The sequence below is a fragment of the Microtus pennsylvanicus genome, chromosome 1, assembly GCF_037038515.1.
Source record: "Microtus pennsylvanicus isolate mMicPen1 chromosome 1, mMicPen1.hap1, whole genome shotgun sequence".
Lineage (NCBI taxonomy): Eukaryota > Metazoa > Chordata > Mammalia > Rodentia > Cricetidae > Microtus > Microtus pennsylvanicus.
In genome coordinates, this window is record NC_134579.1 from 68505530 (window position 1) to 68530940 (window position 25411).

At 41.2% G+C, this 25411-nt stretch overlaps 1 protein-coding gene across 1 annotated transcript in view; it reads left to right on the forward strand.

Moving 5' to 3' along the window:
• Positions 1-25411, forward strand: part of P3h2 (prolyl 3-hydroxylase 2) — a 151840-nt gene that overhangs the window by 119071 nt on the left and 7358 nt on the right. The window contains exons 4-13 of the mRNA XM_075967664.1: positions 7065-7196; positions 9013-9155; positions 9486-9575; positions 11034-11074; positions 12293-12387; positions 19976-20103; positions 20646-20741; positions 21379-21529; positions 22304-22421; positions 23341-23416. Of these exons, the coding sequence (XP_075823779.1) occupies positions 7065-7196; positions 9013-9155; positions 9486-9575; positions 11034-11074; positions 12293-12387; positions 19976-20103; positions 20646-20741; positions 21379-21529; positions 22304-22421; positions 23341-23416 (1070 nt within the window). The remainder of the gene's footprint in view (positions 1-7064; positions 7197-9012; positions 9156-9485; positions 9576-11033; positions 11075-12292; positions 12388-19975; positions 20104-20645; positions 20742-21378; positions 21530-22303; positions 22422-23340; positions 23417-25411) is intronic.

A 25411-nucleotide genomic window follows, 5' to 3' on the forward strand; every position in this document is an offset into this window, starting at 1 on the left:
AATGCTATGGATATTGTGTAAACAGTATTCTGACAATATAGTGCTTAATAGTAAAGATTGTAACATGTTAACGATTCTCATGTGTATTCCATCCTGCTAATTTTTATAAAGTTTTAAGATTTTTCTTCCAAATTTCTTCTGATGTATTTGTTCATAATTTGTATTTATTTATTTCATCAATGTAAAAATAGCAAATACTATGAGTATTTCTTTTCAACATATTTTTTTTATTTTATTTTATGCCTAGCAACAAAATGTGGACTTCTCATGTAAGTACATGTGGACTCACTTTGCTGTATGTAATGGCTAGATAACACCCATGATACAGGACCATCATCGTTTTTAAACATTAGTCTTTACTGAGGACTAGTGAGAGTGTAAGTAATATAGCAATGACTCCTTTGATACAGTCTTGTACAATTCATTGGCAGATTATACTTGAGTATGTAGTTTAAAAGAATAGGTAATGTGTGATAGTCAAGCCTTTTATTGGAAGAAGTGAGTTCTCTGTATATACCCTATTTGAAGATAAAGAGTTTGGTTTAACAATATAAGTGTAAAAACACAACTGTCAGGAGAAACTTTCAGAGTGTGTTTATATAATACAAGAGAGGTGGAGCGCTTTTGTATGGAACAAAAAGCAAGAGAAAGTGGAGACCATAATCTACATAGAATACCTATAAAATTAAATTGATTACAAGGACAAGTAACCAGTATCTCAAATAACTTATAGACAAAATTTTAATACCTTTCATAGTAAAGTGGGGTTATAAATCATTATTAGTAGTAATTTATCTATCAATTGGTAGTAGTATCAATTGCCAATGATTCTTTAACAATTATAACATAAAATGCACCCATCCTCTTTTTTTGTGTGTAATACTGAGGATTGAACTTACAGTATCATGTATGGTAGGCAAACACTGTGTTGTTGTGCTATAACTTAGTAGTAATCTATCTGTCAATTGGTAGTAGTATCAATTGCCAATGCTTCTTTAGCAATTATAACATAAAACACACCCATCCTCTTTTTTGTGTGTGTAATACTGAAGATTGAACTTAACAGTATCATGCATGGTAGGCAAATACTGTGTTGCTGTGCTATAACTTTATCCATCCTTTTATATTTTTTGTCATGGAATTCTAGTATAAGTTCCCAGGCTAGTCTTGAACTCTCCCTAGCTAGCAGGCATTGATTCTGTAATTCCCCCATCTCAGATGCCCAAGTACCAGCCCACAAGACCATAGGTCTTTGTTTACATCTCTAGTCAGTGAAATGGAAATCTAGTGGCCCTAGGGTTATGGGGATTGTAGAGAAAGTAGAGGTTCCTGGAGGGACCTTACGTGACCTTAGCTTTATGCCTCTGGGTGTGTACTCAATCAGTTGGGTCAGTTTGCCACAAGAAGTAGAGGCAAGCATACAGGTAGGTACAGTGGGCCACTTTGCTGTAACTGTGTTTTAGGGTCTGGCATGGGGAAGGCTTGAGGAGGCCCCTGTATATATAAAGCACAATATATAGGATGAATGTCACAGCACAAGAATATCAGATGCCACTTGTTGGGCGGAGGGGGCAGGTACAATTCTAGTCTTGGATCGTGGTTTTAATATTCTATTTTTCATTTTATTTTTGACAGTTCCATGAATTTATACAGTGAATTTTAGTCATTTTCAGACCCCCACCCCAGCACCCAGCTTTCTTCTCTGACTGAAGCTTTTCTGGTCAACAGGCCCCTACTACTTTTCTACTTTCTTCTTCTTCTTCTTCTTCTTCTTCTTCTTCTTCTTCTTCTTCTTCTTCTTCTTCTTCTTCTTCTTCTTCTTCTTCTTCTTCTTCTTCTTCTTCTTCCTCCTCCTCCTCCTCCTCCTCCTCCTTCTTCTTCTTCCTTCCTCTCTCTCGGTCCAGTGAGTTTTATTAGAGTTTCTTGCTGGGACATGGGTGGGATATTACTTACTTGACAAGGAGAGCTGTCTAGTAGGTACATTAAGATGACACCACTCTCCCCAACAACCACTAACTGCCAGTACCCTGATAGGTCCCTCCTCCAACCTTGGTAAAATTTTGATGAACTCAGTGCTGGGCATGTCTTGTGCAAGTAGACACAGCTACAGTGATTTCATAATTACTTCTGCTCTGTCATGTTCAGAAAACATCTTTCTACTCTTCATCTCCCCATCCTGTTTTGTATATTCTTTCTGACATCCCCCATGTCCTCCAGGATGTTTCCTGAGCTCTGGAGGAGTGATATGACCGTATCATATATAGAGGAACACTCCAGCATTACATATTGTCTGCAGTTTAGCCACTCATGGGTCCCTTCATTAACCACCCCAGTGTAATTAGAAGCTTCTATGAAGAGAACTGGCAGCAGCACTAACCAATGAATAGAAGCAGTATTTAGAGGGTAGTTTGACAAAACAAGTGTTTTGCACAATGTAGTAGGTTTGATAATAGCAGGTTCCTTACCTGGGCCTGTGGTCTCCCCAGTTGAGGGCTGTTTTTATTTTTCTTGATGGTATCACAGAAGCCTCAAGGGTGCTGAACTTTTGGGGAGATTTCTCACACAGATCAGCAACTCTGTCTGCTGCTCAGACACCTCACTGAAGAAATGCTGTTCCCTTTAAGTGAGGAATTTGTTAATTAGTACAATTGAGTGAGATGGCTAGAAACAAACTAAGAATCAGATGCATAATTTTCATCAAGAGTTCATACTTTTAAAGTCAATATAATCAAAAACCAAGTAAAGAGTAGCTTATACAATAGCAAATCTTTTTCACATATTTCTTGATGACATGTGATGTTCCAAGACATACATAATGAAGAAATGATGTTCAAATGAAATGGAAGTTACTAAAGTCAGTTTACCTTCCCAATTCTAACATCTCCATATCTCCCTCAAAAGCACTTACTTAGTAGCTCAAACCAAATTATGTGAAGTGGCTTTTCAATCTGACATCTTCCTCAACTCTTAAGTCCATCTTATTTTGTTACCAAACTTGGACAAATGCCCCTTTTTCATGGCACTTAACACTTACTGAGTCAACCCGTTTGACATGGGAATTTTGCTTAAATCAAAACTTCATTTTAACCAAGCCCCCATGATGACTTCCTTCCTGTTCTTGGTGTGCAGGTGAAACAGAACTGTAATACAGAGCCCAAATTCTGTCCTAACTCTACTGTATATAAACTTCCTCCCTTTATGGCTTTCATCCCACTTGGAATAAAGACCGATAACCTTGAAGGACTTGCCTTATGTATATTCGTGTTCTCCATTGCTGCCTTCTCGCATTCTTTGAAGTCTTTGGATGTGCCACCTCACTCTCTGTTCCCTTTGCAAATCAGGTTTTCCATATCACATAGCCAGTGTCCTATCTTATTCATCCCTCATTCCTCAGGGATTGGCAGATCCCTAAGCTACTTAATAAATATTGGCTAAATGACTGTGTTGATGAATGCGAGAATAAAGAATATGGTCTATGCACCAGTAACTATGTATAGATAAATGTGATAACAATGCCTTATGCTTGTGATAATGTTGATCATAAATGAAGGGTGGAGTTTTTAGAAGCTAATTAGAGAATAGCTACAAAGTATAAACTAGAATCAATATATCTATTACAGTCAAAGTCACTACACTAAATTATCAAACTATGAAGTGCTCTATTACCCAAAGCAAATTTAAATTATCCAAAATCAGTATACTTGTGTGAGTTACTTTGAGGATTTATTTCAAAAACTTTTTTCTCCTTGGGCATCTGCCAATTTAACTATCCTGTATTTTGTGAACATTTAAAAATAAATTTTGCGTGTCTTTTATAGTATAATTACTGAATTTTTCCTTTACACAGTGTTTTACAGGAAGAATGAGATAGCATTTTCTTTATTATTTATAGTAGCATATAAATATGTTTATATATGTAAATACATATAAATGCTTTATTTAATAGTTTACTTTGCTGTGGTTTTATGAGATGATGCACACTACTTTCAGCCCCACATTTGTATGTGTACCTGTGCTGTCAGCATCTATGGAACAGATTTGGCAAATGGTCTAGATTCTGTTATGACAACTGATTTCTCTGTAGGTTAGTATTTAGTGCTGGTCAAGTTACAATAGCCCATTGACTGTTGGGAAGGACAGACATCTCCACACTCACTTTCTTTGACTCTTAAGTACCACAACCAGCATCCCAGCTCCCAGAAAAACACTGTTGAGTATTAGTCATAGTCTCTCTAGAGACAGCCCAAGACCTGCAATTATAGAACTATGGTAAGATTTCCTGGAAATCTGAAACATGCTCACTTTATGTAGCAAAAGAAAAACAACTATATGTATTCTCACACAGTTTTTCTGAGCCTCGGTCTTATTAAAAAGCACATTGATTGCACAATGACACTGAAAGGGAAAGAAAACAACAAATATAATTACCACGTTAATTTCTACCCTGCAAATTCTTGCACTGCTGGGTGTCCTCAATTCGCAGTTAAGCTGGCATTCACAAAGGAGAATGTGTTAGGAAAACCTTAACACTTGAATGTAGTGAGGAGCTGCTTGTTGGTTCCCTGCCACTTAGCCCCGAAATAACCACACAGAAACTGTATGAATTAAATCACTGCTTAGCCCATTAACTCTAGCTTCTTACTGACTAACTCATATTAATTTAACCCATTTCTATTAATCCGTGTATCGCCATGTGGCAGTGGCTTACTGGCAAAGTTTCGGCATGTCTGGCTGCCGCTCCATGGCATCTCTCTGACTCCGCCCTTCTTTCTCCCAGCATTCAGTCCAGTCCTCCTCACCTAGCTCTGCTCTGCCCTGCCCTGCTCTGCTACAGGCTAAATGCAGCTCTTTATTCATGGTACTCACAGCATATAGAAGGAAATCCCACATGACTGGAATTGTAGAGTTGGAAGAGACTAAATGTTGGAGGAAACCACAAATGGATGCTTGATGCAAATTTTCATGTGGTCAGCTCTGTTTGTGAAACCAGAAGGCTATCTTTGTTGTTCTAATTTGCTGTTTATACTCTGCTTCAAAATATATTCCTTCAGATTTTGAATTGTCCGTTGTTACATCTTTTTCATTTTTTCTACCCTTGTCACTTGATATTAGAGCAGTGATTCTCAATCTGTGAGTCACAGCCCCTTTGAAGGTTGAAATACCCTTGCCCACAGGAGTCCCATATCAATTATTCTGCATGTCATATATTTACATTACAATTCATAACAGTAGGAAATTACAATTATGAGAATAATTTTGTGGTTAGGGGGTCACCACAACATGAGAAACTGAAGGGTCACAATATTAGGAAGGTTGAGAGCCACTGAATTAGAGGAAAGATAGATTTGAAGGTAAAGAGGACATCGGGCTATGTAGGATTGAACAGTTGGTTATTTACTGTCCCCCTAAGATATGAAACTCCACTAGTATTTTATTCCTAACTTCAGGTTGTACATGTAGACCTCATTATTTTCTCCACATTTCCAACTGGAGGTAGAAAGCAGTGGACTGTGGCTTTGATTTTGTTAGCTGTTCTACATGGGCTCAAGTTAGCCAGGTTATGGAAAAAAGTTTGCCCCACCCTCCAAATACTCCTTTCCTTCCTGTGTCCTGACCTCGTTCTGTAAAATTGCCCAGATCCAAGATGAACTCTGACTCAACAGAGACCCTTTTGAGAGAAGCTGTTGTGCCCAATTAAATTGTGCAGCCATGAAGTCAAATTATTTTCTCCACCGCCAGGGAGCCTGCCTACTCAGCCCAAGTATGAATGAACCATTCTCTCCCTGGAAAACGTTGCCCCATCTTTGCTATAGAATTCAAAGTTAGGCAGAGAGGGAGGGAAATTTTCCTTATGATATTAGCTGCTTGTGTTTCTTCAGCTCATGCTTTGGTAAAGCAGTCTCTAGAGCTAAGGGCCATTGTAGTAATAAGGAGCGGCAGCAGGGCTGCGTCCCCAAATCCCCAGCCGCCTGGCTCGGCTAGCTTATGCCCCAAATAATTACACAGACACTGTATTCTTTTAAACACTGCTCTGGCCCATTTCTAATCATCTGTGTAGCGCCCCTAGGTGCGCTTACCGGGAAGATTCTAGCCTAAGTTTATCCTGGGTCGGAGCTTCATAGCGTGCGTCTTCCCTGGAGCAGGTAGCATGGCGTCTCTCTTGCGTCTGCTCCAGAGAGCAGAGCTGTGGAGTCTGACCTCACTTCCTCTTCCTCCCGGCATTCTGTTCTGTTTACTCCACCCACAGGGCCAAACAGTTTCTTTATTGCTTAACCAATGAAATCAACAGATTGATATATGACACTCCCACATCAGGCATGGAATCCCTGTACTTCAGCATCTTACCTATTATAAATAAGAAGAGCAGCCAACAAAGAGGGTGAAAGGAGGACTGTGCTTATTCCAATTTTTTAGCTGTCATCCTTTCTGCCATTTTGCCACTCTCTGTCAAAACAGTATCCCATGTGTTAGGATAAGTACTGTCTAGTAAGAACCTGGTCTATAAGTAGATAGATTCTGATCCTGAGCAATAGGCATCAAGAAATAGCATTTGAATTCCTCCTTTAAAATAAATTGACAGGGAAGGGGAGTTTAAGCCCTCCATTTCCCCTGCTAACTTTCTGTGTGGATGGCTGTTCTATTATCTGAATGGCTTAACATCACTAGGATGTCAATGACTTGTCTCAGTTACAGGGCATTTCAGACCCTCTGCAGTAAACCAAAAGAAGCTCAATATGTCTGGTGAGAAAGTCTACATTCAGCTTCATGCCCAGGAAGCCTGATGTACTACAGAGGTTCAGTGATCATGACTAAGATGATGTTGCCAGCCACTATTTGAAGTTTTCAGGCTAGGAAATGATAATACAGAGTGCTCTCTCTCTCTCTCTCTCTCGCTCTCTCTCTCTCTCTCTCTCTCTCTCTCTCTCTCTCTCTCTCTCTCTCCTCCCTCCCTCCCTCCCCCCCCCCCAGTGTTTTGAGTCAATGCATGCCCTGCAGAACTGCTGCTCTGCCTAAGATGTGGCCTCAGCACCTGGAGGACACACACTTTCTCTCTTGCCTTCCAGATCACTACATGCAGGTACTGGTCTGTCAGCATGAGTGTGTGAGGGAACTTGCCACCCGCCCAGGTCGCCTCTCACCAATCGAGAACTTTCTTCCCTTGCATTATGACTACCTACAGTTTGCCTACTACAGAGGTAAAGTATGGACCGTCCACGAAGACCTTTGGGGTTCTTCTTTATCACTGTCGGCATCGTCACCATACAGACCCCTGCTTTCTTTCATTTCACCACCAAAGCAATGCAGGTTTATGCCCATTCTTCTCCTTGCCTTTTGGCTGCAGCTCAGAGCAAGGAAGGCAGTGGACGAAGCACAGAATTCACTGTGATAACGTCCTAAAACTTACACGAGACTTGCAAGATTTCTTCTTCAACCTGAGCTGCTTCTTCAACTCGCTTTTAATAGGATTGCATTCCCATGGTTGAATGAACCAGTGTTTTAAAATAATTCCCCTTTCTCTATCCATAGTCCACTTTCATGTCCTTCAACTGAGTGTTTTATACTTCCAAAATTATATATATGGATGTGTGTGTGTGTGTATATATATATATATATATATATATATATATATATATATATATATATAATGCAAATTCACATACAGAATTTTCCTTCTTTTACATGAAGACGGCATTTTATTTATAATATTTTCTGGATCTTTTTTATTTACTACATGTCAATTGACTTTTAGTAGGTCAAGTATAGGAAATTAGCATATTTTAGGCCAAAATTAAATTCTAGCAATTTATTATTCAACTTTAATAGATGAGCGCAGAGAGATCTTTCTGATCTCTCTCTCTTTTAAATGCCTGCATACAATTGAATTAGAACTTGTTTCAAGTGTCTTCCTATTGAGGGACCGTTGTGTTGTTTAGTAGTCTTTGTGACCACAGTGAGCTTTCAAGTGGATAACACTCTACACGTGTCTGTGCACATCTATACAATATTTTGAAGGATAAAAATCTGAAAGTTCATCTACTGGGTCAAATAGTTTATTCATTTGTAATTTTGATTCACATTGCCAAATTGTCCTTCATATGGGTTGTATTTTCCAGAGTTCATCAGCAGAATATATTATAAAATGTTTAGATATTCCACAATCCCCTAGGCAAATTTAGTAATTCAAAATAGCTTTAGTTTCCTTTTTTATTGAAGAGAAAATATTGAATCCCCTCTCTTATACTTGGAGCCATCTCTAAGAATTTATGTACGCTCAGAGAATTTATGTTTATATATTTATGTATATGTGTGTGTGTGTGTGCATGCATATATGTGTGCTTACGAAGAGAGAAGTTTTTTTTTTTTAAAAAAGAAATCTAATTGTGAGAACTGTTTGCAAAGGTGGCACAAAGCATTTCAGCATCCTGTTCCTAAAAGTGAAACATCCTGGGCTACTCCTTGTAACAACTGGATACCACTCAGGTTGCTCCCACTATGTGGGAAGGGGCTAGAAGAGACCATCTGTACCTCTGGGGATGCACTCAATGTTACCCCATAGAAGCAAAAGTATACAACACACTTCCCAGTGATAAGAAATAACACGTTGAAATCACTTCTACACTCATATTTTATTCAGGAAGGCTTCACCATCATATTAGAAGGTCATGCTCAGAGTATTTACTTAGGTCAAACAGTACAAAAAAGTCACAGTTAATTCATACGGTTTTGCTGTGGTCTTACAGCAATCACCAAGAAGCATTTTCAGATGAGACTTTGCAGCATTTCTGCAGCGTGCCCAGCACCAAAGCAAACAAAAGGTTTTCCCATTTGAGGACCTGAAATCATGTCTGTCCTCCTGTGTAAATGCTTCCGGCCTTCTGGCTCAGCCTCGGTTTGTCTCCCATAAATGATGATCAGTGCTAACGTCACTAGACACACAGAAGTCTTCCCCTGAAATCCTCTGGGCAGATCTAACTGACTCAAAAGTGGCCTAACAACGCCTTGTGTTTCCAGTGGGTGAATATGTGAAAGCCTTGGAGTGTTCCAAAGCCTACCTGATGTTCCATCCAGACGACGAGGATGTCCTGGACAATGTAGACTACTATGAGAGCCTGCTAGACAGCAGCATTGACCCAGCATCCATTGAGGCCCGAGAGGTGAGAGCTGAGTGCAGAGAGAAATCTCTACACTGAAGTGTGTTCCAGGGAGAACTGATTAAGAACCAAGAGACAGACATCAGCAGCAGCAACAACAATAAAACATATAGAGACTTAGTGGCTGTTCCAGATTTAATTCCTTCCAACGTTAACCATGCCAGAAGCATGTTTCTCATAGGAGCTAGCTTGTGAAAACCTGTTGCCAAGGAGGCTGCTTTTGCAGCTCTGATCTTCATGTTAGCTCATTGGCTATTATAATGTAAAGTTTCACTTGAGCATCTATCACATCCCTTAGGTGTTATTTAGATCTAACCTCGTCTTCTCTCCTAGGATTTGGCAGCGTTTGTTAAACGTCACAATCTTGAATCTGAACTGATAAAGTCGGCTGCAGAGGGTCTGGGATTTTTATATTCTGAACCGGTAAGAACAAAGAAGGAAAGTGAAGTGCTATTAAAAACCTTCTTGGTGGATAGATATTTAAGCATTAGTGCCCCTCCCACATTAGTTGGAGATTCTAATAACCTATTTAAATTAATAACTGATTAGGAGATAGCTTTATGTTATTAACGTGGTGAACTTGAAAAGATTTTGATAGGTTCCCATAATGCTATAGTCCAAAGTCAAATGCAAATGTTTTGTTCATGATTCATTGGTCTCAGTATTGTTTTATTTTTCTAACCTAATCTAAAGATGTAAAAGTTTAATGTGTTAATGACTATTGTTCTTTAAACAACTTAAGACACCTTCAGGCTGTGCTTCCTCTGCTTCTCACACTGTCCCGATTGTCCTAGGAAGACACACCCTTTACAATCCTCATCAGTGCTGTAAATAATTGAATTTTATTGTTTTTATTTAACAAGATGCCTGTGGTCTTCATTTTGGTAAGGCCTTAACATATTTTCACTACATACTTAGAATTAATATATGATTAACTTCTTTGATGTTTGAATTATTTCTGAGTTCTTTCAAACATTCATAGTACAGTGATCATTTTTATTGAACCTTCAAATAAATCCCAAGTGTGGACTCACCCTGCGTGAAAACACGAGGCTTGATAGTTCTTGAAACTTAACTGCCCTCCTCAGAAACTGCCTTTGATACCTTCATTGCTTCTAGGGATCTATGAATGTGTCAATCCACCACACTTACAGGAGGAAAAGCTCCTCTACTACTCATATATATTCAGTGCCAATGGCTATATCATTGGTGTTCTAACTTCTGTTCTTCTGATGGCCAGTTTATAGTATTTTCTCCTTTTCTTCATGAAATTATATAGCTATAGGTTTCTATCTGTCTATTGGTGATTGAATATTTTCACACAATACCCATGTTAATATGTTGAGGAAATCGCTAATTGCAGCATATTTTCAATTTGTTATTAATTATGGCTTATAGTCCTTGGCACATTTTATAAATTAGGTTATTTTAAGGAAATATTTCTGGCATAACACTTAACAATATGTTTGTTCCTACACACTGTTTTGAAGAATTGTGCTTTCCCAAGAGGCACCAGAATATGACACCTACATTATGAATCTATACAGATAAACCACCTTGGTTTCTTTGTTCAAATTTGACTCATGATCCACAGGGCACTTGCACTGAAGGATCTCTGAAGCCCTTTCTGTTACCAAATTTCAAGTCACTATCAAGAGCAAAAGAACCAAGGCCCTAACTAATTCTGCGCATTTTTAAAATTCATTTGTTACCTGTGGTGCCCTTGCCAAAAATCTCACCAACCTTCTCTTCATTGATACACAGTCCAAGTTCCTGAATATTTCAGGCCTTCTTAATACTTCATTAAGAGTATTTTATTTTTTTATTCCTCTAAATTGTGTTTTATTAATAAATTTATACCTCTTTCTCAACTGTAAACAGAATTACTGGATCAGTTATGGAGGACGGCAGGATGAGAATCGGTGAGTTTGAGAGACAAACTACAGTGATACAAAGTGTTCAGGGGGAGGAGATGGCACAAGGAACATAGCTCCAGTGGATTAGTGAATGGAATGTAATTACAGCCTTTGAGCTGCGCATTAGGAACCGTGTCCTGGTCCCAGCGCTCCCACTCCCTTCTGTATGGTTTTGAATAATGAGTTTTCTCCTTGGGTGTGAACACTTTTCCTTAAATTAAAGAGTTAGCCCAGAAGGCTCCAAATGCTAACTACCTGTCATTACTTATTACACAAAGTTGGATGCTATTTCCACTAACAAGTTTTATGAAATTTGCTTTTCAAAATGGTTTTCATCCTTTGAGAATTGCATACAATGCATTTTGATCATAATCAAAATTTCCTTTCTGATGATAAATTCCCTTATGATATTCATTTGAAATCAAGACCAGAAAATTGTCTGCATAGTGAACTGAATGTTATTACTGAACAGATTAAAACTAAGAGAACTCACTTTTAATACAATTGTAATCAACCCACATGTTTTAAAATAACAAGTGTGACTGACCTGTTTGTGATCACACAATCTAATAGACCTATTTTTAAATGAGACAGACCATGTCAATGGAAGGAAGGGACTTGTTTATGACTTTGGCACCATAACCTGGAAGATTTCAGTCTTGCAATCTTGCAATCAGTCAGCACTTGAGTGATATAAGATTACTGGGAGAGAATCTAGGACATACAGGAGTGTTTGAACATACCCCAGTCTGTGTCAGTTTAAAGGCTATCTACTCTCACTTATATGTATCTGGGAAGCTTGAGACAAACCATATCTTTCTCCTCAGAATAGTTAAGAACCAACTCTTACATTAGGACAGGATTTGTCTCCATTCGAGCATTATTCAGTGATGCAGTCCATGTTCAGGACACAATACAACATGGAGAATTATGAAGGTGCACACAATCACTGTTTCCTGTTCTTTGGGACAATAGACCTATCAGAAAAGAGTGAAGTTATAGTTGCAATTAATTTTGATAAAAGTTGCAAAGAAAATGTAGAGAGAAATGGCATCCTGAGGAAGCTGAGAGAGCCGCACAAAGACACGGGGATATCATGTGATTTAGAAAGCTCCATGAATGGTCTACAACTCAGAATCAAAGCCTGTGTAGTTGCAGTATTCCTTACCTTTGAACATCTTTATTTAATGGGAAATTTCAGTCTCAACTCTTTTGAATGGACAGGGTCCCTTCAGGAGTGAACGTGGAGGGAGCAGAAGTTCATGGATTGTCAATGGGGAAAAAGTCACTACCCAAGATAGATCGAGACCTAAGAGAAGGTACGTACAAACAAGCTTTTATGTCTATGAAGACAGAGGAACAGGGTATGGTGGGGGAAATCCTTAAAGTTTTCTTAAATTCCTTTTCACAAGTTGGAAGCTTCGTTGGGTGGGATCTTGCCCTGAGATCCCTTATTCCGTTTAACGTCACTATTTTGTTAATCTGTTTATCTCCTTGAACACTGGGCTTCACTCTATTCCACTTCCTAGTACCCCCTTTCTCCTAAAATTGTACATTTTGTATTTTTCCTTACATGGCCTGCTCCTTTTCAATATAAACCTGTATAAGAGAAAACATTAATAACCACAGGCAGTGTCAATGCCAGGTTGTGTTGATATTTCCTCTGCTAATGGAATTAATCCAAAAACTCTTCACTTTAGCCTCAGGCAGATCTTTTGAAAATATCACAATAGACTCTAGCTCACATGCAAAAGTTCTTCTCTGAAACCGCTTGAGCCAGCCCGCCACAGTTCAGATTGCCCTCAACACCACTGTCTTCCATGTTTCCGATGCGGATGGCCCATTAAGCACCATTTAAAGTGTTCAGCTGCCTTTCTGATCCAAAGTCCACATCCTTCCAGACAACAGTATGGTCAGACCTATCACAGCAATTCCCCAGTCCCTGGTACCAATTTCTGTCTTAGCTATGGTTTCATTGCTTTGAAGAGACACAATGACCATGACAACTCTTATAAAGGAAAAGATTTAATTGGGGTGGCTTACAGTTCAGAGGTTCACTCTATTGTCATCATAGTGAGAAGTATGGTGGCCTGTAAGCAGATATGGTACTGGAGAGGTAGCTGAGAGTTCTACATCTAGCTCCAATGGCACCAGGAAGTAAACTTGCCTGAGCTTCTGAGACCTCAAATCCCAACCCCCTAGTGACACATTTCCTCTAACAAAATCACACCTACTGCAGCGAGGCCACACCTCCCAATAGTACCACTCCCTATAACCCAAGTACTCAAACACATGAATCAATGGGGGCCATTCCTATTCAAACTACCACAGAGATTGAGGTGGAGATCATTTTCTCTTTAAGACTAAGAATAAATCTGCCGTTGTCTGAAGTCAACACATAAACAGAAAAATGCCTCAGATCTTTATGTCACTACAAAAATTGTTTCCAAATACTCCCCCATCCTTTGAATTAGACAAGAACTGTGTGGTTCTCCTCATTCTCAGTGGAATACTTGAGCTTAGAGAGGTCACTAGACTAAATTCTGTTGCCCAGCCAGGTAGTGAATGCTAGATAGTGTGGGATAGACTGCACATGCAAGGATCATGGAGAGAACAGAGGTCATGTGGGATAGTAAGTTAGTTTACCAAAGGTACTTAGATAATTAAGATTTGAGCAGGAATTTGAGTAAAAATAGATTTTATCTTTATTTTTTAAACATGTATGATATGGTAGACGTTTAATACAGGGTCTTGTGAATGTTGGGTAAGCAGCCCAGTACTTATCTACAATATCAACCTATTGTTTTTGATTAAATTCGGTAGCTGCCTCTTAGTAACTGCTGTCCTAATCGGAAGCAGCTACCAGTTCAACTACACTGGCCATAGCCAGGCATGAATTCTGTTCCCTTAGGCACCAGCTTTATCACAGCTGCTAAAGGGCACTTTATCTAGATCTCCATCCCTCTATAGAACTAGGGATTCAATGGTTGAAATGAAATCCTCTGAGCTCAGAGAGATTTAATAGTAAGAAGCTAACTTCTCCTAGCTCTCATCCCCCCAAAACATTAGGTGTCCTTCTGCTCAGCCCCCATTTAAGAATCCTAGCTACACATAGTTTCTCCCTACCACTTCCTGTGAGCTAGTTGCTGACTCTGCCTCTTGACCTCAGGTTAACTTTATTTAATTAAACAAATGTAACATGTCTTTGTATCACTAAACAAATTTAAAAGCATAAACAAATGTAACCCATCTTAAATTAATGTTCCACCCCATCAACCCTAAAGATACTTCAGACCAGTTTCCTAGGAGTGTACAGAGATATGTTCTAGTGGGTAAAACAGTTGGAACAGAAGCATGGAGACAAGAGAACAGAGTGTTTTATGAACCTAAGAACAGAATTGGTGGAATTGCAGACTCCTGACAAAAGCAGGTTTTACACAGAGTCAAGCATTGTTATAGTAATATACTATTAGCAAGAGTACTGCTGACAAAATTGATAGTACTTCTTAACAGCCATGATTGTTTGCATATATAATTCTTAAGAGAATTTACATAGCTTTCATTTTAATAGTAGCAGTCTCTCAAGCGGGAATTTAGTTACTTCTCCAAAGTCTCACATGACATCCAGCAAGCACTTGAACCCTATAGTCATGTCCAGAACCAGATTGTTATGTTTTCTTCAATACCTATTGCATTGATTACAAACAGTTTTACCTAAGGCATAGCCTAAAGTATAAGCCCTGAGAACTAAATGCAAGTATAAATGTCCACGATGATTAAACCCAGGACTGACCTTGTCTTAAAGATATCCCGTCTGGATAGGCTTGGTGCTGGTGCATTGCCTTTAATCCCAGCATTTGGGCGGTAGAGGCAGGCAGATCTCTGTGAGTTCAAGGCCAGCTTGGTCTGCAAAATGAGTTCCAGTACAGCAGCCAAGGCAATTACATAGAGAGAATTTTGTCCGGAAAAACCATAGATAGATAGATAGATAGATAGATAGATAGATAGATAGATAGATAGATACAGAGAGAGAGAGAGAGAGAGAGAGAGAGAGAGAGAGAGAGAGAGAGAGAGAATCTTTGGATTTTGTAAATTTGACAGATGTGTTCAGAGAACTCAGAAACAAGAAAGGATACTAATGAGCAACCAGATGACGTAGTCATAGGGCACAGATCTTTCTGTACTCTCTCTACACATTCATCTCCCAGTACCTCCACAGCAAGCTTATATATTCCCGGTGTTCAAGACTTTGACAAACCCTGACTTCCACCTCCTCCGTGCCCCAAGCTGCAGGTTGCATCCAGAGTCTAGCTATGGGATACACGATGAATCGCTTCATTAGCAGAATAAGCTTAGGTGTGATAGTTTTCCAGAGACTATGAATGATAAAAATACACTTCTATTATTCAGGAAAGTTCAAGTATTTTAGATGTGCTGAAGTAGGAACTGGTAACGGAATGCAAATGCATTTTTGATTCTACCACATGGGCAGTGCCCTCGGACACTTGAGAATAGTGGTAAGCTATAAAATTACCAGGCCCAGAACATTCCCATGGCTTGGCAGAAAGCAGATGCCAAGGGGGCAAGGCTCCAGGAGGCATGTGTCATAAAGTACAGTCTCTGTCATTTTTCTTCTTGTTTGCAAAGGGTCTGTCATCTCCTTGGGTTAGCGTTTAATAAATACTCCCACAGCACGGTCTCTGGGGGCCACCTCCCAAACTAACTCCAGCCTAGGTCACACGTGTGCTGACTCACAGAAAACACCTCTGTCAGTCAGTTACTCATTCTTTTAGCCCCTGTTTCCAAAGACCATGCTGACTAATGAGTCCAGGGTCCCTTGGGACAAGGCCAAAATAATGTTGAACTTGGAGTCTGAAGGCTTGATTTCAGGATGTGTTATGACAGGACGCACACTATGACATGTCTCTCCTTGGCCCCTCTGTGCCTTGCAGTAGGTGGTAACTAGGCAGGAAATGATGCATGTGCTGTCCTTTGAAAACCCTAAAGGCTTGTGCTCATGTCGGGGCTTCTTAGCTCGCACCCCGCCCCATGCCTAGTGAGATGGGATATTTACGAGAATACCATTGCTCTTGCCGTGAGCCTCAAGCAGTGTGCACAAAGAAACCCTTGCCTAGATGATCTTTGTTGCGACCAGGGAGTGAGAGCCAGGCACATACTTTATGAATGAGAGAAGAATTAAGTTGTTTAACCAAATCTCCCTGCGCACTGCACAGTGGTTAAAAGTTGGCTGCAACCATCAGACCAGGCCCCAGGAACCACAACCTATTGGACTACATTTTGATTTTAATTTTCACATTTCCCCTTGTCTGGTGTGCTACTGTAAGTCATCTTTGGTTTGGTCACATCCGCGTGGATGGCAAGCTCCCTTCCCCACCCCCTTCTTTCTTTTGTTTGCTTTTTAAGTGTAATAAATTTCTGCATAAAATTCTATACATTCTGTGGTGATTTTAATAGCTCATGAAAAGCATATGTGAAATACCAATTCTCCTAATCTCCTTCATTCTACATATTTAGGAATATGTGCTGCCCAGCCTTTATGTGAATATTTGAATGTTATTTGTTGCATGGCTCAGGGTTCTGCCAATATCTCCACACCCTCTTCTAAATATACTCCATTAAAGCAAGCTTACTAATATTGACACCAGAATCTAATATAGTATTCTAGTACAGCTATACAATTCAATAGTAATGATAACAGCAACAAACACTCATGCTGAGCTTGGGCGATAGAAATTTTTTTCCTTAGTGCTTCAGCATAGTAATGTTAAAATACATATTTTAAGAATAATCTTATTATAATTAAGGAAATTGCTTCAAGCCAAAGAATAATGAACACTTGACAAATTACAAACCAATCTAGTTCACTAAACTTTGTGTTCTATTTATATTTGAATTTCATATTTACAATTGGTTTTCTGTGAATCTGCAGTTGTCGTTTTTGCTTCAAGGAGTAGTTTTTCATTTCTTAGTTGGAGTAGCTACGCAGCTTTCTGAGTTTGAAGGGATGCGCCTCAATTTGACTAGGAATTCTGATTGCCTACAGAGATTGGGACACTGTTCCCAAACTATATGACAAAGACCTGTGAGGGGGCTGTCATTATTTTTGTTTTATCTAGTTTCATCTGCTTACAACAACAGACATGTATTTTATCTTATCTTTTTTGAGATTCAGAACCCAGAGACATCCATGATCTTCCCCAAGGCTTATCCCAACATCTCAGCAGGGCCTTGACTGGTGTCTTAGTTAGGGTCCCGTTGCTGTGAAAAAGCACCAAGACTAAAGGCAACATGTGAAGAAATGGGTTTATTATGTAGTTCCACATCATATTCCAGCATGGAGAGGTGATGCTCAGTCAGGGCGTGGGGATCTCTGCGACCACCATGGCCAGTAAGGTAGTGGTCCGCAGGAGGCTAGAAGGCAGTTCAGTTCAACACAGCTAAGAGCAGGGTGTTCATTCAAATTTTGGGAGTTACTTCCAGCCCCCCAAGTAGTTTATTTTAGGTATGTATAAGCACAAGACAATTGGGTGAAAACTGGTCATTCAGATTTTGGGGGCCAATTCCTACCCCCCAAGTAGTTTATTTTAGGTATGTTTAAGCACAACACAATTTGGTGAAAACTTTCTTGGCCATAACTCACTCAGTCCCATATGCACAATAAAGTTTAACAGAGTAAGAGAAACAAAGATCAGACGTAAGTACACGGAAACTCTCCGTAAAGTACCTGTAGCATCTTCCATAAAGACTACATGCGACCGTCCATAAAGAGAGATTCTAAGCCGGGCGGTGGTGGCCCACGCCTTTAATCCCAACACTCGGGAGGCAGAGGCAGGCGGATCTCTGTGAGTTCGAAGCCAGCCTGGTCTCTAAGAGCTAGTTCCAGGACGGGTACCAAAGCTACAGAGAAACCCTGTCTCGAAAAACCAAAAAAAAAAAAAAGAAAGAAAGAGAGAGAGAGAGATTTTATATACTGACTGAGAAAAACAAGCTGCTGATATGGTCCTGAGAGAGGTTCTGGTGTCTCCTCTCACCACCAGTTCTTTAACCATGCCTCTCCCAGCCTTCTGGACAGAGGACTGCTTGTACATTCCCTCCTTTGAAGGAACAGGCCTGTGTGTGAGACATTCCAGGTTCTTCTAGTGCTTATCTGTAAGCACAAATCCCCCATGCCTCCTAGAGCAGGGCAGGAGCCTGGAGCAGAAACTGAAGCAGAAGTCGTGGAAGAGTGCTACCTATTGGCTGGCTCATATGGCTCATTCTGACTCCTCTCAGAGCAATCAAGACCACCAGCCCTGAGATAGCATCGCACTCAGTGAGCTGGAGTGTCCCCTACCAATCATCACTCAAGAAAAATGCACCCAGGTTTGTGCACAGGCCAATCTGGAGGGAACCTTTTCTCAACTGAGGTTCTCTTTCCCAAAATGACTGCAACTTTATATCAAGTCGGAATAAAACTAGCCAGCAAAACTGGGAAATAACTTCCGGTTCAGATGGCGGAACTCATTTCCTAGAGAGCTGATGGGCCGTGGCTGTACAGTCCTGGCTGGTTCTCGGCCAGAGGATGCCCTCTGTTTCTTGCCCCATCAGTACTAATAGCACTGCTTGCCTAATCAAGGCACACAGCTGGGAAGACAATGAACTGGGCAGGTGAGCCTGGGAGAAGTCCCAGCCTCCTGTAAGATAGTCACAGGCCTGACCTCCCATCTCCTTTGTTGTAGTCTGTGAATCAGAAACAATTACCCAGCCATGCTCACACTCCCAGCAGGCAGATCGCACAAGGGTAGGGATCGTGAAGGTGGCGAGGAGTGTCTTAGAGCGTGCCATAGGAAGAACAAAGAGGCGAGAGGACAGGATGGAAGAGGAGACCAGGGCTGTCGAGGGGAGGAATTGTGGTGGCCCAAGTCCGAAAACTACTGTGTAGCATTTAACTGCCTGGAAAACTCATGAAGCCTACTCAGACATTTCAAGTTTCAAGTGGTATTTAGATTCTATCCAATTCCATATTTTTCTATAACTTCAGTACAAGAAAATTTAAGGAACATCAAACTGTGAAAGGAAAACTTAATTTTTCTACTTATCCAAAAATTAAGTTAAATGTATTGTCTTAGAACCCACAAGTTCTACATTTATCAGTTTTGCTGATAATTTTAGAATTATAGGAGGTGATGACTAAGACATCTATCTATAACTGAATCCTGCTGTAGATGTGTATCTTGATGGGACATAAGGTAAAGTCACGCTGACTACTTGATTGAATGAGTTAATATTAGCAATCAATCAGGTTGAAGGCTTATGAATAATGAAGCAAGGGCAGATTAAAACTAAAATTAAACACATTCACTAAGACTTCATAGTAGTTTTAATTTCCTGTGATAAAAGCACAACAGTGAATAACATGATACTACAAGGAATGCTAACCCTAAAGTATCCTGTCCCCGTCTTTCAGGAGAATGTTCATATGGAATCTGGTGTTTTATTCTAAGCAAAGTAACATCAACCTTCTTCATTAGGGTTCTTGACTTGGCTGCAGTTTCTTTTACATTCCTGCTCTCCTGTTTCATAATTGTGGCCATCAGGTTATATGAAACATAAATGTACAAAATACAGCCCTGTCTCTTGCTGGGAGAGTTCAGGGTAGGGCACACTATGTCAGGTACCCGGAAAGCTGAGAGACTGGTAGACAGGGTCCACTTTGATTTGCTAGCAGTTTGTTCCCAGGTTTGAGACCTAACATACATGCATCTTTTTAATATGTGATTGTTCTTGTACTCCCGTGTTCCTGTGTTCCCGCCTCTCCTGGGCTATCTGTTGCAGACTGTTGGTTTTCCTGGGCAGCATCTTAGAGGGTGGAAGCAGCACAGAGGACACTCTGCTTTGTCCCCGCAGGTGGCCCTCTGCTCTATGAGAACATCACCTTCGTGTACAATTCAGAGCAGCTCAACGGGACTCAGCGGGTTCTCCTAGATAACGTCCTGTCGGAAGAGCAGTGTCGGGAGCTGCACAGCGTGGCCAGTGTGAGGACTGGAAAAGGGGAACCCTCAGTGTTAGCCCAGCTTTGAGCCTGGAGTCAGTGGCGTGGAGGAGAGAAGCCCCTTTGCCAGTCCGTCCTCAGCCTCAAGGGCAATGTCCTGGAGGAGGGAAGCCCCTGCCCCAGAATGTTCTGAACCTGGAGGACAGTGTTAGGGCATTAGAATTTCACTTAGGCAGAAGATGGTAACTGTGGCAGGTGGAAGACATCGGAGGTGCTTTTATAACTTTTAGGCTGGAATAATCTGAAAACTCCCAGCGGCTTAGTTCTTAAGACAGTAGCCATCCAGCGTGTGCCCTGCCTACTATAGAAGGTGCTGGAGAAATCCCTCTATTTTATCCAGCAGTTAGCCAATAAATGAATAGTTTGTATTAAATGTCTTTTTTAAAAGTGGTATTATATAAGGAAGATAAAGAAAAATACCAATACCCCTATTAGAATTGGTTATCCCTGTACCCTGGGATTACGCGGTGCTGAGTGAATTGTTCCTTGTCACTGACAGAGCATTTGTATGCCCTTTGTCCCCAGGGAATCATGTTGGTTGGTGATGGATACCGAGGAAAAACGTCACCCCACACACCCAATGAAAAGTTCGAAGGGGCGACTGTCTTGAAAGCGCTCAAAGTAAACCTTTTGCTTCCTTTAAATTCGGGTTCCTTGGGATGGTGGGGGAGGAGGCGGGGCTGGGGCGGGGCTTGTGAAGGGCAGAGTTGGGAGGGAGAGTTTAGAAGGAGCAGCTGTGGATGGACACTCAGTTGGTGGCTTTGTGCTGTGTTCCTGGTGCTGAGGGCCGTTGGCAGCACACACCGTGTCTCTGCACGACACCTCCAGCCACTTCGCTGTTTCTAATGATTCCCTCCATTCCGGCGTCCTTTTTTCAAGCCTCATGTTTCCTAAGTTTGTATCTCGCCAAAAGCTATGCAAGCACTGTTCTCATGAGCTAATGACGGAAATGTCCTCACATCAGTCATGCGTCTCGTCTCAAGAAGCATTATTAGAGGGGAATGAAGGTTATGTTCTGAGAGAAGGGGCAAGGGGGCAGTGAGCTTTTTCCTTCCCGCTGCCATTCAGAGGAGCTGTTGCATGGCTCACCGTTCTACCTGAACATGCAAGCACGTGCTATTTATCATTCCCTTTAGTTACTGCAGAGATGGCCGGTCAGCATTCTTGTCATGAAACCGAGAGCCTGTTTGTCTCGAATCCTCCAGTCAACCCCACAGTCTCTAATGTCCTTGGCGTTTTGGTTATTTTTTTTTTTCAGTTTGGTTATGAAGGCCGGGTGCCCCTGAAGAGCGCTCGCCTCTTCTATGACATCAGTGAGAAGGCCCGGAAGATTGTGGAATCCTATTTCATGCTGAACTCAACCCTGTATTTTTCCTATACACACATGGTCTGCAGAACAGCCCTGTCTGGTAGGTTTCCAGAACCTGAGCTTGTCCCCTTCTTCCCAGAATGCCACAGGAAAGAGAACAATCCAGCAAAGCTCTATTGCTGCGATGCTCTGGAGTGAGAACTTATGAGAACAACAGATTTCTAAACCAACAGAAAGTTCTTCTTTCTTTTTCTACCTTTTGGCTCCTAAAGTTCTGGCAGACACCATTCTGTACAGTTTCTGTCGATCCATTTCTCATCATTGCTAAGACACGCAGGGGAAAAATACTTCTCTGCTCTGAGTTTGAGGCACCCAGGAGGCTGGAAACTGCAGTTAAGTCCTCAAGCACAGGATGGAGGTGCAGACCGCAAGGGTCTCACTGGAAAGTGTGCTGAGGGGCAGGTTTTCTCTTCCATTCACCCTGCTGGGGGTGGAAGGAGATCTAGGTCAGAGCACTTCGCACTTGTGGAGAGTGAGTCACAGCCTTTGGCTTCCTTCTCCATTTCCTCCATGGGCTTTCGCTACCCCACATGAAACTCAACCTACAAAATGCCCGGGATTTACCCAGGCCCATGCATTCCGTCTTTTATACCCAAAATGACAGGCGTGGCTTGACCGAAGCTTCATGTCCAGTTGATGGTCAGCCACAGGGGTCTTCTCACCTGGTGATCTCTATAGCCACGCTGCCTTCTCTCTCCCCCCCTTCGCACTGGGCTGAAGAAGGCTGACTAAGTGTGCTTTGAGCTGCTGCACATTGGGGCGCTTCTCTTCTCCTTCTTCTTCCTGCTCTCATTCTTGTCCCTTCTTCCGGCAGGGCAGCAGGATAGACGAAATGACCTCAGTCACCCTATTCACGCCGACAACTGCCTGTTGGATCCAGAAGCTAATGAATGCTGGAAGGAGCCTCCTGCTTACACTTTCCGGGATTATAGGTAGGGCTGCTGCTCCCAGTGGAGCTTTTGTGGAAAGCCGGAAGCTGCTTTGCTGAGCTTGCTACCTTGTTCGTCTCTGTGGAGTAGAGATTCCCAGGAGTCACCTGGAACAGCAGCCATGACCAAGAACGAGCCTTCCCATTCTTTTCTTAAGTATTATACATAGATTGCCTCCTTTGAAGTAGACAACTCACTTTGTAAATGAGTGTGTTTCTCTAAAGTCTATCATTTTGCATGTTTTTCCTACTCTTCCAGCATGAGGGTGTGCTCTCCCAACACAAGAAGCACTTTATCACATACATGTGTATTATTCACACCCTCCAAGAATTGTGTCTGCATTGTTTCCATAAGGAAATAGAAACTCCAAAGGGAATACTGTTGGATAGTATGAGGACATATGTTAGTACATTAAGAGAAGCTATCCCAGGATGCAACAGCATATCTTCATATGTAGCCTCTGGGTTTATTTAACAACATGTAAGTTGTTGCTATATTGTGATTTATTCAAAACGTTTAGAGGGCCGTCCTTATCTGCATGGGAAGGCTCGGTCACAAGGTCACATTAACTAAGCTAAGGAAAGAAAAAAACGTCCATCCTCTGGGGTAACTTTGCTGTGCTGCAGGAAGAGCATTACAGACCATGTGGGCGAGCTGAGAGGGCTGATAATCAAAGCCTGATTAGGAGTTTACAGTGGGAAGTGAGTTTGACATGAGACGAGAACCATATGTAAGTGGAATCAGTAAGCGTCAGGAATATAACTCAGATTATCCCTGGGCTTAACTTCAAGGGTATGGAGGGCCAGTGTCAAAGACAATTTACCACTCAGGCTGGTCCAGTCGTCACTAGTCTTCAGTGTCTTAGAGCGATGCTGGCGAGGGCTCTGTTGTCACTGGAACAATGTGTCCCCTTTCCTTACAGTGCACTCCTGTACATGAACGACGACTTTGAAGGCGGAGAGTTCATCTTCACTGAAATGGATGCCAAAACTGTGACTGTAAGGAAAGCCGCTCCTAAAAAGGGACTGGGGATTTTGACTTCAGTGTTACCGCCTTCCCCGCATCGTGCTGGCTGTTGAATTTCTACTGTTGCTGAGCACAAAGCGCAAGAGATAAAGTGGATCGCAGTGATCTATAGATCATAAAAGTATTAAGCAGATGTGACTGTTTTGGTCCATTTTAAAGACGAGCAAATTGAGAAAGAGGCATTTTTAAGGATTTGATTGCAATCATATAAATGTTAGACTTGGCATCAAAGCCAAGAGCAGTGGTTCTCAACCTTCCTAATACTGTGATCTTCATGTACGGTTCCTCATATTCTGGTTAACCACCCCTCCCCCCATAAAATAATTCCCTTGCTAATTCATAGCTGTAATTTTGCTACTGTTATGAATCATAATGCAGTATATGATCTGTGACCCCCCCCCAAGGGGTCGCACCCCACAGGTTGAGAACCACTTGCTTAGGTTCTGGGCCTCCTTGAAACAATATGGTGGGAATCTTCAAACAGCGTTCCTAAGGCCCTCAGACTTAGGACAAATCAGTGGCTTCAAGCAGCCAGTGTGCTTAGATTGAGCATGAACTTCCAAATGTGTGTGCAGACAAACTGGTCTATACAATTAAGTATAACGCATGATCTTTTACCTCTAAATGGGTATGTATACTCACAAATATTTAGATCACAAGTCATACCAATTATTTTACTCATAAACGAGGCATTGCCTTCAGAAGCTAACCTCCTTAGCACTCACAGACAGTATAGTTAGAATCTTTTGATCTTTAAGCCGAAGATCAAACACACTATAAGAACACTACATCTCAAATGAAGAATTTAAGAATTATAAATTGATTATGGGGTATCTACCTTGCTGAAAGATCCAAGTAGTCGGGACATGCGTATGAGGAACTTCAAAGTGTTAGCATTAAATAAGCAATTTTCAAAACTCTCCCCGTATTTTGTGCATTCAGTCTCAGCTTGCACATTTTTTTCCCTATAGTGAAACATATACATAGTTGTTCAGGGAACACTACATCTATGTCCCAAGCTGAGTATCATTGACTTAGGGGGATTATTATGAGGATTGTGGGGATAGAACATAGAAGCATGGTTATAACAAAATATTTCATGAATTGAGTACAATGTTTAAACAGACTTGTTGCCTCATTTTTTTATTGGAAAAGAAAAAGAAATCAGTAAGTGCTTTGAGGTTTCCTATGTTGAGAAAAAGAAACCAAGGCTAATGCTCTGGACGAGAGTTAAATCCCTCTAAAGGACTCACATTTAGACAAGCCGTGTGCAGAAAGCATTTTATTTCCACGCTTTGAAAACATGGAAACTGAAGAAGAAAAAAACGTTCCCATCTTAATTTGGCAGAAAATAACGTGGTTGACGATTTCTTTGCCTCTACTCCATCTAGTGGCCGTATTCGGACGTGCCCAATGATTAGTGGTAGAGAGGCCAGCCTACTGTAGCTCAGTCCGGTTCTTCCTGCTCCTTCCATGTGTGAAAGCAGAAGGCATTCTTATTTCTACATAGTTCTACAGTTATAATAACTGAGACATTTCACAAAGTCCAGAACATACTTCCCACTAAAAAGTGGATAAAAAACTGCTAAGCTTTTAATGGAAAAGCTCAATAGTACTTCCTGTTTGTAGCAGTTTTAGGGCTTTTGTAGATAATTAAAATGATCAAGTAGGAATTATTAAAAATGAGGAATTCCCACTTCCCTCCTTTTCTATAACAAACTTATTCCAGTCTCGGGAAGTGGCAGGTTTCCTTTTTCCTTTCCACATTGGATACTGAAGAACATGAAGTTTAATTCCCAGCTCCGCGCCAGGTGGCTCACGACTGCCTCTAACACCAACTCAACTGCCTCTAACCCATGCCCTTTTCTTGACTCCAGGGACATCTGCACACATGAGCGTGACACCCTCCCACCACACACACACACACACACACACACACACGTTTCTGTCTACTTCTGGCGTCCTAC